Raw genomic sequence first — 12,298 nt, forward strand, 5'->3', positions numbered from 1 at the left:
AGCTTTTCTTAATGGTGATTTAGAGGAGGAGGTTTATATGAAACAACCTGAAGGTTTCTCCTCTAATAGTGGTGAGCATTTGGTTTGCAAGCTTAATAAATCTATATATGGTTTAAAACAAGCTTCCCGTCAGTGGTACCTTAAGTTTCATGGGATAATTTCTTCATTTGGTTTTGATGAAAACCCCATGGATCAATGCATATACCACAAGGTTAGTGGGAGTAAAATATGCTTTCTTGTTTTATATGTAGATGATATTTTACTTGCAGCCAATGATCGGGGTTTGCTACATGAGGTGAAACAATTTCTCTCTAAGAATTTTGACATGAAGGATATGGGTGATGCATCTTATGTCATCGGCATTAAGATTCATAGAGATAGATCTCGAGGTATTTTGGGTCTATCACAGGAAACCTATATTAACAAAATTCTAGAGAGATTTCGGATGAAAGATTGTTCACCAAGTGTTGCTCCCATTGTGAAGGGTGATAGGTTTAATTTGAACCAATGTCCAAAGAATGACTTTGAGAGGGAACAAATGAAAAACATTCCTTATGCTTCAGTTGTTGGAAGCCTCATGTATACTCAAGTATGCACAAGGCCTGACATTGCTTTTGCAGTTGGAATGTTAGGAAGATATCAGAGTAATCCAGGTATTGACCACTGGAGAGCTGCTAAGAAAGTGTTGAGGTACCTTCAAGGGACCAAAGATTACATGCTTATGTATAGACAGACAGACAATCTAGATGCGATTGGTTATTCAGACTCAGACTTTGCTGGTTGTGTTGACTCTCGTAGATCAACATCTGGGTACATTTTCATGATGGCTGGTGGAGCTATTTCATGGAGGAGTGTTAAGCAGTCTTTGACTGCTACTTCTACCATGGAAGCTGAGTTTGTCTCTTGTTTTGAGGCTACATCACATGGTGTATGGCTTAAAAGTTTCATTTCTGGGCTGAAGATAATTGATACTATTTCAAGGCCTTTAAGAATTTTTTGCGATAACTCAGCTGCTGTCTTTATGGCTAAGAATAACAAAAGTGGAAGTCGAAGTAAGCACATCGACATTAAGTACTTAGCCATTAGAGAAAGAGTAAAAGACAAGAAAGTGGTCATTGAGCATATAAGCACTGAGTTGATGATCGCTGATCCTTTAACTAAAGGCATGCCACCGTTTAAATTTAAGGATCATGTAGAAAGAATGGGACTTGGTTCCAATTTATGATTGTATACATATATGTAAAAATTGAAACTTTTATATTATGATATTTTCTCATATTTTGGTGCACATTGATTTATTTGAGAAAAATTATGTTTTGGACCAAGAATAAACATTGGGTTTATTCATGAAGTTTTATTACCACTTTAAGTATACTGCTTGGGAAATTGAGTATATTGTAATACATAGATGATATTACTCGTTATAAGAGGAACTATCACTATGATTCATATATTCATTTCTTAAGAAGATTGAGCATTAAGTCAAAATGTTTGGACCAAGTGGGAGAATGTAATAATTCATGGTCATAACATTTTGAAATTTTGTAACGCTCATCAGTTTTGAAAGCCATTTTGAATGGTTGTTAATGGATGATAATGGCCAATAAAGAATTGTAACAGCCAATAATGAGTGGTAATGGCTGATAAATGCATTCTTGATGGTAGAATGCCTATATAAGCACATGAATTTGGTCCCTGAGCTCATCCCTTCGAATTCAGTCTTATACACCATCTAGAGAGTGGAAGAGAGAGAGCTTGGAAGAACTAAAACAAGAAACTCTTCATAGCAATGGCTGGAGGTATGTTTTGATCTGTAATTTCCGCATTTTATTAATAACCTGTGTTTCTTTGTAGTTTGTAATATCACAGGTTAAAAGAGATTTGTTCTAACAATCCTAACTTATTGTAGAACGTCTATCTAGCCCATGTTGCCATTTAATACACAAGTAATATGACAAAGTGACAATAATAATCAGAAGCATACCCCAGTATTGTATGCATAGGATTCCTGAATCCTGAGCATGTATATAGTATAGTTGCAATTGATAAGAATATTAGGAGTTAAAAGGTACCTTTATTTGAAGCTGCAAATATCTGACACAGTCAATTATGCCGCGTCAAGTGTGTACGCTTAGCTTCCCTACAAATTCAAATTCAGTTCATAAGTAAAATGTAAGATTCAGTCTATGTGAATTCAGTTCACAAGTATTACTCCAAACTGTACAGAAAGTGAAACTTTTGGACAATGTTTTGTTTAGTACGTGTTGGGATACTCTTCAGAATCGATTCTGGCAGCCAAAATCGTGGTGTGACCGTGAAAAATCAGAAGCAACAAAAGGTTGCTTCAGTGTGATTGTGAAAAAAAAAAATCGATTTTGCTTCACCGTTGCCTTGTATCCAAACGCACGCTTACACTTATGCAAGAGTTATCATAATGAGACGGTCTCGTCATTTTCAAAGTTTAAACACAGAAAAAGTTTTTTACCATTTCTGGTGATTCTGTTTGAGTAGGTGATCATAGTATCACACTATTTAATGATAAAATGACAACATAGTAAAGGAACCTTCTTTTTTGGTTGACTAATGTAATAATGTTTATTCATAAACAACAGATTACCTCTACTGGATTTGGAAGCAATTCATGCAAGGCTTTGAGGTTATCAGCGATACGTTGCCTGCGTTGCTATATTAATTGAAAAGCACATTGTAAGGAACCAAATGACAAAGTAAGATTTTCAAAGCAAAATTGCCATAAGTGTGGCCAATGACAAGTTTTACTTACACGATCAGTGATACGTGCTTTCTGTTTTGAGGAGCTCTTAAAAAACAATTAACTTACTTTTAGAGAAAAAAAAAAAAAACTTTTGGAATAAGATGTCTAAAGCAATTTTTTATAGCTTATACGGAACTTCTCTTTTTCACTAACCTCTCTTATTCATGGGTGTTAACATTTTGTCTGTTTCATTTTTTCTTCCTTCTATCTACAACCAACTCCTCTAAAAAAAAATCTACAACCAACTAGATTGCTTATGATCAGGTTATTATTTGACTAACTTAATCATAATCATTAATAACCACATGTGATAAGTGATTATTATAATCAATTTATAATAGATTTGGTTTGGTAAAATATATTTTAATTTTTAAAAAAACTAGTTGTATAAACAAATTAAATCGGTTATATAACCGGTCATGGCTAAAATTGATTATATAACTGATTTTAAATATATAAAAATGATTATAAAATTCATAAATTACCTAAAAAAACAAAAGTTAACTACTATCCTTAAAATATTGGTTAAAAAATAATTTTTTTATAACATTTTCGTGTTCTTCTATAATTTTTACAATAAATATATATTTTTTAATTTTTAAGTCAGTGTCATAAGAGTATTTATTAATAACAACCTAGCAAATAAATAAAACTAGACCGAGTGGACTTCTCTAGGCTTTTTTTTTTATTTCATACCTTAAAACTCTTTTTTTTTTTTAATTCTTTGATATTCGTCATATTTGTTCTTGAGCTTGACTTTGGAAGCCGAAACAAGATCAAAACAAAAACAAAAACCTACCGGTCTAAAATTCAGCCCAAGCCTATTGAAAAAAAAGTCAGAAGGTTGACGTAGCTGGCCCGGTCCATTACTTGCACTCCACGAACACCGCCATCATATGAGGGAGGCATATAACTTAGAATCCCAGAAACATAATAAGAATATTCCTTTCTTTTTTGTTTCCTCAAAATAAAAAATAAAACTTTTTATTATCTGCAGGTTTTGCATTTGTGTTTCTGATTTTTGTGTACCTAATCCCAATCCGTTTCTTTTCAATCTTCTCTTCGACCCCATTTCCTAGATCTGCTTGTTTCTTCCATCATCAACTAATCATGGTTCTTCACAGAGAACTCGATCATCTCTTTTCATCCCCTTTCGTTGACCCTCCCAAAGGTAACTCTTTTATGTTTTAGAAAAAAAAATGCAGCTGTTATTTTCAAAATTGCGTGCTTCTGGAGTTGTTATTAAGTTGATTTAATTTTAATAATTTAATTTTGCGTGCCCAGATCCCTGTTCCTCGTTTTATTACATTTATTATTTGTAATTTTGTTGAAAATGATTAGATGATGCGAAATCCAGTGGCATGTCAATTGAAAAGAAGATTGAGTTCCTCGAGAGTTTGACTGGAAAGGTTGGTAATTGCTATATTCCATTTACAATTGCACTTATTTGCAGTTGTGTCTTAGTTTCTAATGATGCTGTCTCTGTTAACTGTGAATATTAGTGAGTGTTGGGGTTGCCATTGCTATTTGATATGAAAATTTGATGAGTGCATTGGAGAATCTGGTTGATGTTTTTTTGGTCTCGGGCTAAATACCTGTCTATGTTTATGGACTTGCAAAATTTTATTACTTTTGGCAATCACACATTATGTAACCAGTGAGTTAATGCTGGATTCATTAGTGGCATGGTGTTTTATGCTTGTGTGATTCATTTTGCATGGGTGGTGGTTTAAATTAAACAACTCTAATTGCAAATGTTGTCTCTTTGAATATTTTGAATTTTAAATGGTTTAATGACTTTCCTATTCAATTTTTTTTTTTTTTTTACCAAATGAACTCGCTTGTATTCTTGTATTTTAAAATGGAGGATAAGGAAGCATTGGCTAGCAGCTGCAGCCGTGCAGGTGAGTAATAGTTTGTATGAAATGATTGTTATGTGAATCTCACTTCCTTTTGAGAATTTTCACAGCACTTGGTCAATGATATACTGCAGAGTTTCATTTTTTTTCTTCTTTATAATGTATGTGGATCTCCTATGAGGCTGATGTTTGCTAATTGTTGTGAGTTCATAGTTTTACCCACTCAGTGATAACAATCACAAGATATGATATGAGTTTTCTGATTTAACTATTAGGTTATGAATTAACTTGAGACAAATGTTACCTGTTTCAGGTCACAAATCGGAGGTCTCGGAGGTGGTTAAATGATCGTCTCTTGATGGAACTAGTACCACGTTTAAATGCAGAGGAAATTAGAGGCTTGTTTGCTCCACCACCTTGGGGTATTTATCTGAGTCATCTGCTGTATGTGTTATTCATTGAATTCATGACATTTTCATGGCAGCCTTGTTTCTTTTTGGCTAAGAGTATGATTGCATTTAGGCAAACCAGGATTGAATTCTTCCATGTAAGAGATCTTACTAAAATTATAGGGTTTCTTTTTTAGCAAATGATTTATTACAAGTGCATGGAAATCAAAGTGGTCACATTCAAAATTTACATCAAATCTGTAGGAAACTTTAAAGTGAACTGACTTTGAACTTCCAGTGATATTTTATTATGATTTCTTAGTCATTTTCTGACCTATTCTTTGTTTCCTTCTTTCTATCTAGTAACTGATCTTTCCCTTTGTGTATGTTAATAATGATTGGATTCGTTTTACAGGTGATGAAGTTCCACCTTCAACATTTTCCATGACGAACATGGAGGAGTGGGACAGATTCAGGAATATTGACATGGATAAAGAGGTTATATTTATAATTCTCTTATTTGTAGATGCTAGCTTTGAAATTTTTAACTGTTTAAGAAAGCAAATTGGTGAACCTGCAACTGCAATTGGATCAAACATGCATTAATAATATTACTTTTTAGCTTTTGATTTGTCTGTGATCACCAGTTATAACTTAATGTTTTCCCACTTTTCTTTATCATTGGGTCTGTGTGTCATTCATGTTGTGATTTGTGTTTATGGTGTAATAGGGCTTAAGAGCCTGGTACTGCAACCATGATATCATACCATTGGTATGTGTGACATGTATATTTTAGCGGTTTCTGTGGATGTCGTGTTCATGTGAAGCTGTGTGATTGTGTGTATGCTTGAGGATTGAGATTAATTAAGGTCAAGGCGAAAGTATAACCTCAAGGCTTATTGCCAATTGCTGGGTTGACATATGATAATTGCGTTTTATTTATATCTTCATGTGGTGTGGTGACAAATGACAAGCATCTCATAATAGGTATTGTTTGTTTGGTAGGTTAATATAATCCATTCCCTGGAAAACTCTATAGAAAAGAGGAAAGGTCACATTGATGCTGACAAGATGGCAGTGTTGAATGGTTGGCATAGAATCGATTGTAGAACAAGAGATGCGCTTCGCCGTAGTTGTCTTTCTGAGCTCATTGAGGGTTATGAGGTATACATCTGTTGAGCAGGAAAGGGGCTAAACTATTGGTGCTTATATGCTTTTCATTTGCTGTAACTAATTACAGATATGCAATTTGGAATTTACTCAAAACATTTTGTTTTAGGAATGTGTACGAGCTTTCATAACAGAAAGCACAGATGGAGATATTCTTGAACTACAAATTCAGGATCCTTTTCATAGATTGTTACTGCATGGAGTTTGTGAGGTAATATAACATATGCTTCTCCCTGTGTTAATGGTGAAAACTCGATGTGCTATTAACTTTGTTAATGCCCAGAAAAGTAAGAGTTGAAAATACTAATAACACTGAGATTATGTCTTGATATTATTCCTGATATTGTATAAAACAGAAACACTGTTCAGGGAAAGCCTTCATTGATGTGCTGTGACCTGGAATTTTTCTTCTTCTTTTGAGTGTTTTCCAAAACATCAGATGATTTTTTATTTTATTTTATACATACATATATATATATATATATATATATATATATATATATATATATATATACACCAACAATAGAAAATGCTTACACACTAAAAATCAGATAATGTTTACCATCAGACAAACTGGTACCCTGTGTTTCAGGTAGATGGTTTTTTAATTTCCTTTGGACGAATCAACATCCAGACTACTTTTACTCTAGTATGCTAACCTGTATATCAAATTTTAATTTTGTGGAATATTCTGTGAAACAGTTCTACAATCTGGCGTCGGATACAGTGTCAGGTTATAATGGCGTGGAGTCGTCAAGGATTACAAAGATAAAGAGGAAGAAAAAGGGTTCTCCTGTGCTCCCAAATATCACCCTGTCCCATTTTCTGAAGATGTCCAAGGAAGGAAGTTGGTAGTTTCTTCAGGCAGTGTTGTTCATACAATAAAACTGAACCTTAGTGTTGTCCCAGGGTGAACAATGTGCAATATTTCGTATTTATTCAGAATATCACTGTAAATTAGTTCGATGACCTGTATTTTAATTGGTTTATACCATCGGTCTACGCAAGTTGTTGATTGTTGGTTTACATTGTTGTAGCTGATTATTCTGATTTTAACAAATACTATATCTTAAGGTTGAATTTTCAGAAGATCTATACAGATAAAGTGGTATAGTAAATCAGTAAATATGGATCAGGGGCCAAATTCAAATTCTATGAGAGTAGTTTCTCAACACGATGAGATTAGTATAGATAGGTCGGTCATATCTTTTCATTGTGTATAGGTTCAATTTTCAACATATATTTTTTCATAATCTGAGTCAGAAATTGGACCCATAATTATATGCTTAAGAGATAGTGTTATTGATCAATCATACCAAGTAATGAAGTGAAAAATAAAATGTTTTAATAGAAATTCAACTCATAATTTTTTATTCATAGATAAAATAATAAACTATTAAAATACTAGTTTTGTTTAATTAATTATATTAATATTATTTTTTATATCATTAGTAAAGAGTTATTGAATTTTTTTAAAATTATTAAATTTATAAATTTAAAAATATTTAATATATAAATCTTTTTAATTTTATTTGATATCATTTTATATGTTTTTATTTTGAATAATTTACATATTTTTATTTTAACAATTTATAATTAAATTTCATAAATTAATATTGAAATTATTTACATATTTTTAAAATTGATTTTAATATATAAATTATTTTTATTCTAATTATTTAAGTAAAATTATTCATAGAAAATATAAGAAAATACTTGTTTTGTTTAGTTAAGTATATTAATATTATTTTTATGTATCATTAGTAAAGAATTACTAATTTTTTTAATTTATCCAATTTATAAATTAAAAATATTTAATATATAATTTTTTAAATTTTACATAAATAATTATAATAAAAATAATCTGCATATTAAAATCAGTTTATAAAAACAATATATAAATAGTTTAGATATTAATTTATAAAATTTAATCATAAATTGGTAAAATAAAAATAAAATATGTAAACTATTTAAAATATAAACATATAACATGATTTAAAATGAAATTAAAAAATATTTATAAATTAAATATTTTTTAATTCATAAATTTTGTTGCTGCATCTTTATTATTATAAATAGTTTTTGAGAAGTACTCTTAATATACTTTTTGTTTTATTTTATGAATTCCAAGAGCTTTGGAGCGAGAGAATTGCAGTAATAACAATTGGGCGTCCTAATTTGTAAGGATTTCAATCTCTTTTACTTTCAATATATTATTATATGTTAGTTGACTTTTCTATAACCATGGTTGGTTAAACATTTTAGGCCTAGGACTGTGATGTAGTTATATTGTGAACCCTAATTCCTCTTTTCAATGAAAGTTCTTTCATGTTATTTTGATGATTGTGTTTTTCTAGTGCTTTCTATTTTATATAGGAATTGATCATCTACTTGTAATTAAACTTGTAATTAAACGAACAATAGAATAATAAGGCTCATAAAACTTACATGACTAAACTGGTAGCATGAACTTCTTTTATAAAAATTTCTCTGATGTTCATCCTTAATCTAAAATTGAATCCCAAATGATTAATGCGAGATTAATTTAAGGGAAAGTAATCTCATATCTTGACCATAGACTGAAAATTAAATTAAGAGATTGGATAATTATTTGATAACTGAGATGTTTGAATTGAATTAGGAATTAGGAAAAAACGGTATATGAGAAATGATAATCCAAGTCTTCACCTCTCATGCATATCTCTTTGTTAAAGTTGTTGTTTGTCTTTAATTTTATTTTCTTGAACGCAATCACAACAATCCTCAAACTCATGATTAACAACAATTCATACTTCTTAGTTAAACAAAAGAACTTTGGATCAAGATGCATAATATTTTTTGCTAAATATTTTTACAAGGTCCACAGTTAAATCATTTAGTGGATTGAGAAGGATATCAAAAGCAAATGCAATCTTCATTAAACTTCCTTTTTTATCAAACTAGAATAAATGAGATAATGTTAAATTACTCGTATTTCCATCCAGGATCCTGCTTGTGGGACTGCACATTGTGCTTTAGCATCCTACTGGAGCAAGAAGCTGGGGAAATGTGATTTGAATGCTTATCATGTATTGTTCTTTTAGGCTTTCACTCATTGTCAGACTAATGATGACTAATCTGTAGATCAAACACTCTGAGCAAGCATCATCCAGAGGAGGAGTTTTCAACATTCATCTTGATGAGCAGAGCAATAGAGTGTTGTTGAAACTGTGCCTGCAATAGCTGCATACGTGGATGTTTTAGTTAATTTTTAAAATTTAAAATCGTCTATTGCTTAGGATCTATTCTTTAGGAGTTATGATTTTGTTTTTTTATCATACTAGAAATTGTTTTAGTCATACTTAAAAATAAGAGATTTTCTGTTTTGTATATTTGACTCTAGCTCTATTTAAAGAGTAAATGAATAACAGTTATGCATCCTTCGAAAATATATCTGCTCTTCTCTATTTTTTTTTATCTAATCTTCAACAAATTGGTATCAGAGCCATTATCTTGAGGGATCTGCGAGTTGAGAGAAACCATAATGGAAGCAAACACAGCACACATAATACCACCACCAGTTTTTGATGGTGAGGAGTACAACCTATGGGCTGCAAGGATGACTACTCATCTTGAAGCACTAGATCTTTCGGAACCGATAGAAGAAGACTATGCAGTTTGGCCACTGCCTAAAAATCCTACAGTTGCTCAGTTGAAGAATCACAAAGAGAAGAAGACAAGAAAGGCCAAGGCCAAAGCTTGTCTTTTCTCTTCAGTTTCAAAAATCATATTTACAAGAATTATGAATTTGAATTCTGCGAAGGACATTTGGGACTACCTCAAATTAGAGTATCAAGGAAGGTAGTGAGCAAACCAAAGGTATGAAGGCACTTCACTTGGCTAGAGAATTTGAGATGCAGAGCATGAAGAAGACAAAAACTATCAAAAGTTATGCTGACAAACTGTTGAGCATTGCAAACAAGGAACATATCCTCGGTAAGGATTTTCCTGACGAAAGGATAGTGCAAAAAATACTTGTTACTGTACCTGAAAAATATGAATCTAAAATATCAACATTAGAGGAGTCAAAAGACTTGTCAAATATCACCCTTGGAGAATTGGTAAATGCCTTACAGGCATAGGAACAAAGGAGAATGATGAGACATGAGGAGGTAGTACAAGGTGTTTTTCATATAAAAGCACAAAACTCAAGAGGAGGCAAAGATAAGAAGAACAACAAATGGAAGAACAAGAAACCAGCTGAAAGCTCCAACAAGCAACAAAATGATACTTTTCTGCCTTGTCCACACCGCAAAAAAACAAATCACTCTAAAAAAAATGTTGGTGGAGACCTGACATCAAGTGCAGAAAATGTGGTAAGCTTGGGCATGTAGAGCAAATTTACAAGTCACCGGAGGAGGCAAAGGTGTCCATGGAGCAACAAGAAGAAGAACAACTCTTTGTTGCAACATGTTTTGCTACAAGCAATAGTTCTAGTGATCCATGGTTAATAGATAGTGGTTGTACAAATCATATGATGAACGATCAAACGCTTTTTAAAGAACTTGACAAAACCATTGTTTCCAAAGTAAAAATTGGAAATGGTGATTTCATCTCAGTCAAAGGAAAAAGAACTGTTACCATAGAAAGTTTAACAGGTTTGAAACATATCTCTAATGTCTTATATGTGCCTGACATTCACCAGAATTTGCTTAGTGTGGTGCAACTAGTTGAAAAGGGCTTCAAAGTTATATTTGAAGGCAAATGGTGCTTGATTAAGGATGCAGAAGGCAAAAATGTGTTTAAGGTGAAAATGAGGGCCAAAAACTATGCTCTAAATCTAATGGAGGAGGAGCAAATAGCTTTTTCAAGCACCTGCAACAACATTGAATTATGGCACAAAAGGCTCGAATATTTCCACCTTACAGGACTTCTATACATGCAGAAACATGCCTTAGTGAAAGGTGTGTCATTGCTTGAAGACAAACTGTCTGATTGTGTAGCTTGTCAATATGGCAAGCAAATTAGATTACCATTTTCCCAAACAACGTGGGGAGCAACACAAAAATTGCAGTTAGTACATACAGATGTCGGAGGACCTCAGAGAATAACATCTTTGAATGGTAATAGATATTATATTACATTTATTAATGATTATTCCAGATTTTGTTGGATTTATTTCTTTAAATCCAAGATTGAGGTAGCTAACATATTCTGGAAACATAAAGCATTGGTGGAGAATCAAAGTGGTTGCAGGTTACGCACAATAAGATCAAATAATGGAAAGGAATATGCAAATGACACCTTTCACAAATTTTGTGAAGAAGCTGGCATAGAGCACCAACTCACTGTACCGTACACCCCACAATAGAATGGTGTAAGTGAGAGAAAAAATAGAAGTATCATGGAGATGACAAGGTGTATGTTGTATGAAAAAGAGTTGCCAAAGAAGCTGTGGGCAGAGGCTGCAAGCACTGCAGTATTTTTGCTTAATAGGTTACCATCTAGAGTGCTGAATAAAAAAACCCTATTTGAAGGCTGGTTTGGTTACAAACCAGATTTACAGAATCTGAAAATTTTTGGTTGTTTAATGTATCTTACTGTAATCAGACCTGACATCATGTTTACAGTAAGTATGCTCTCAAGATTTATGCATTGTGCTAGTGAAGTGCACCTTCAAGCTGTCAAACCGATTGTAAGATATGTCAAGGGGACTGTAGACTATGGTGTCAAGTACACTCACTCTCAGAATTTTCAGTTTCATGTTTATTCTGACAGTGATTGGGGTGGTTCAATTGATGATATGAAAAGTACAACAGGTTATTGTTTCAACTTTGGTTCGGGTATGTTTTCTTTGAGTTCAAAAAAGTAAGACATAGTGGCTCATAGCACAGTTGAGGCAGAATATGTGGCAGTCACTGCAGTTGTGAATCAAGCTATTTGGCTAAGGCGTATACTTGTTGATTTACATATGGAACAAAAGGAACCTACACAAATTCTTGTTGATAATCAAACAGTTATTTCCATTTCAAATAATCCTGTTTTTCATGGCAGGACTAAGCATTTCAAGATCAAGTTGTTTTTTTTTAAGGGAAGCACAGAGAGAAGGTGAAGTCAAACTAATTTAT

At 32.4% G+C, this 12,298-nt stretch overlaps 1 protein-coding gene across 2 annotated transcripts; it reads left to right on the forward strand.

The window, feature by feature from the left end:
- The first annotated feature begins 3,633 nt into the window (after positions 1 to 3,633).
- Positions 3,634 to 7,217, forward strand: LOC100785058 (uncharacterized). 2 transcript variants are annotated; one of them, XM_006588562.2, is made up of 7 exons: positions 3,634 to 3,944; positions 4,115 to 4,182; positions 4,946 to 5,054; positions 5,437 to 5,519; positions 6,027 to 6,185; positions 6,301 to 6,402; positions 6,894 to 7,217. In XM_006588562.2, the coding sequence occupies exons 1-7, from the start codon at positions 3,884 to 3,886 to the stop codon at positions 7,044 to 7,046; spliced, it is 735 nt and encodes a 244-aa protein (XP_006588625.1). In that variant the 5' UTR covers positions 3,634 to 3,883; the 3' UTR covers positions 7,047 to 7,217. The 2 variants fall into 2 exon arrangements, with proteins under 2 accessions (XP_006588625.1, XP_040862220.1); XM_041006286.1 differs by lacking the exons at positions 3,634 to 3,944; positions 4,115 to 4,182 and adding an exon at positions 4,659 to 4,677.
- Positions 7,218 to 12,298: the final 5,081 nt, after the last annotated feature.

Source organism: Glycine max, chromosome 10 (assembly GCF_000004515.6).
Source record: "Glycine max cultivar Williams 82 chromosome 10, Glycine_max_v4.0, whole genome shotgun sequence".
Lineage (NCBI taxonomy): Eukaryota > Viridiplantae > Streptophyta > Magnoliopsida > Fabales > Fabaceae > Glycine > Glycine max.

What these genes read in the sequence shown, in the direction of transcription:
- LOC100785058 (XM_006588562.2), top strand. Translation starts at nt 3,884, where the DNA reads ATGGTTCTTCACAGAGAACTCGATCATCTCTTTTCATCCCCTTTCGTT. An exon ending in AGCTCATTGAGGGTTATGAG is followed by an intron (nt 6,186 to 6,300) that starts GTATACATCTGT and finishes ATTTTGTTTTAG; the next exon opens with GAATGTGTACGAGCTTTCAT. An exon ending in TACTGCATGGAGTTTGTGAG is followed by an intron (nt 6,403 to 6,893) that starts GTAATATAACAT and finishes TCTGTGAAACAG; the next exon opens with TTCTACAATCTGGCGTCGGA.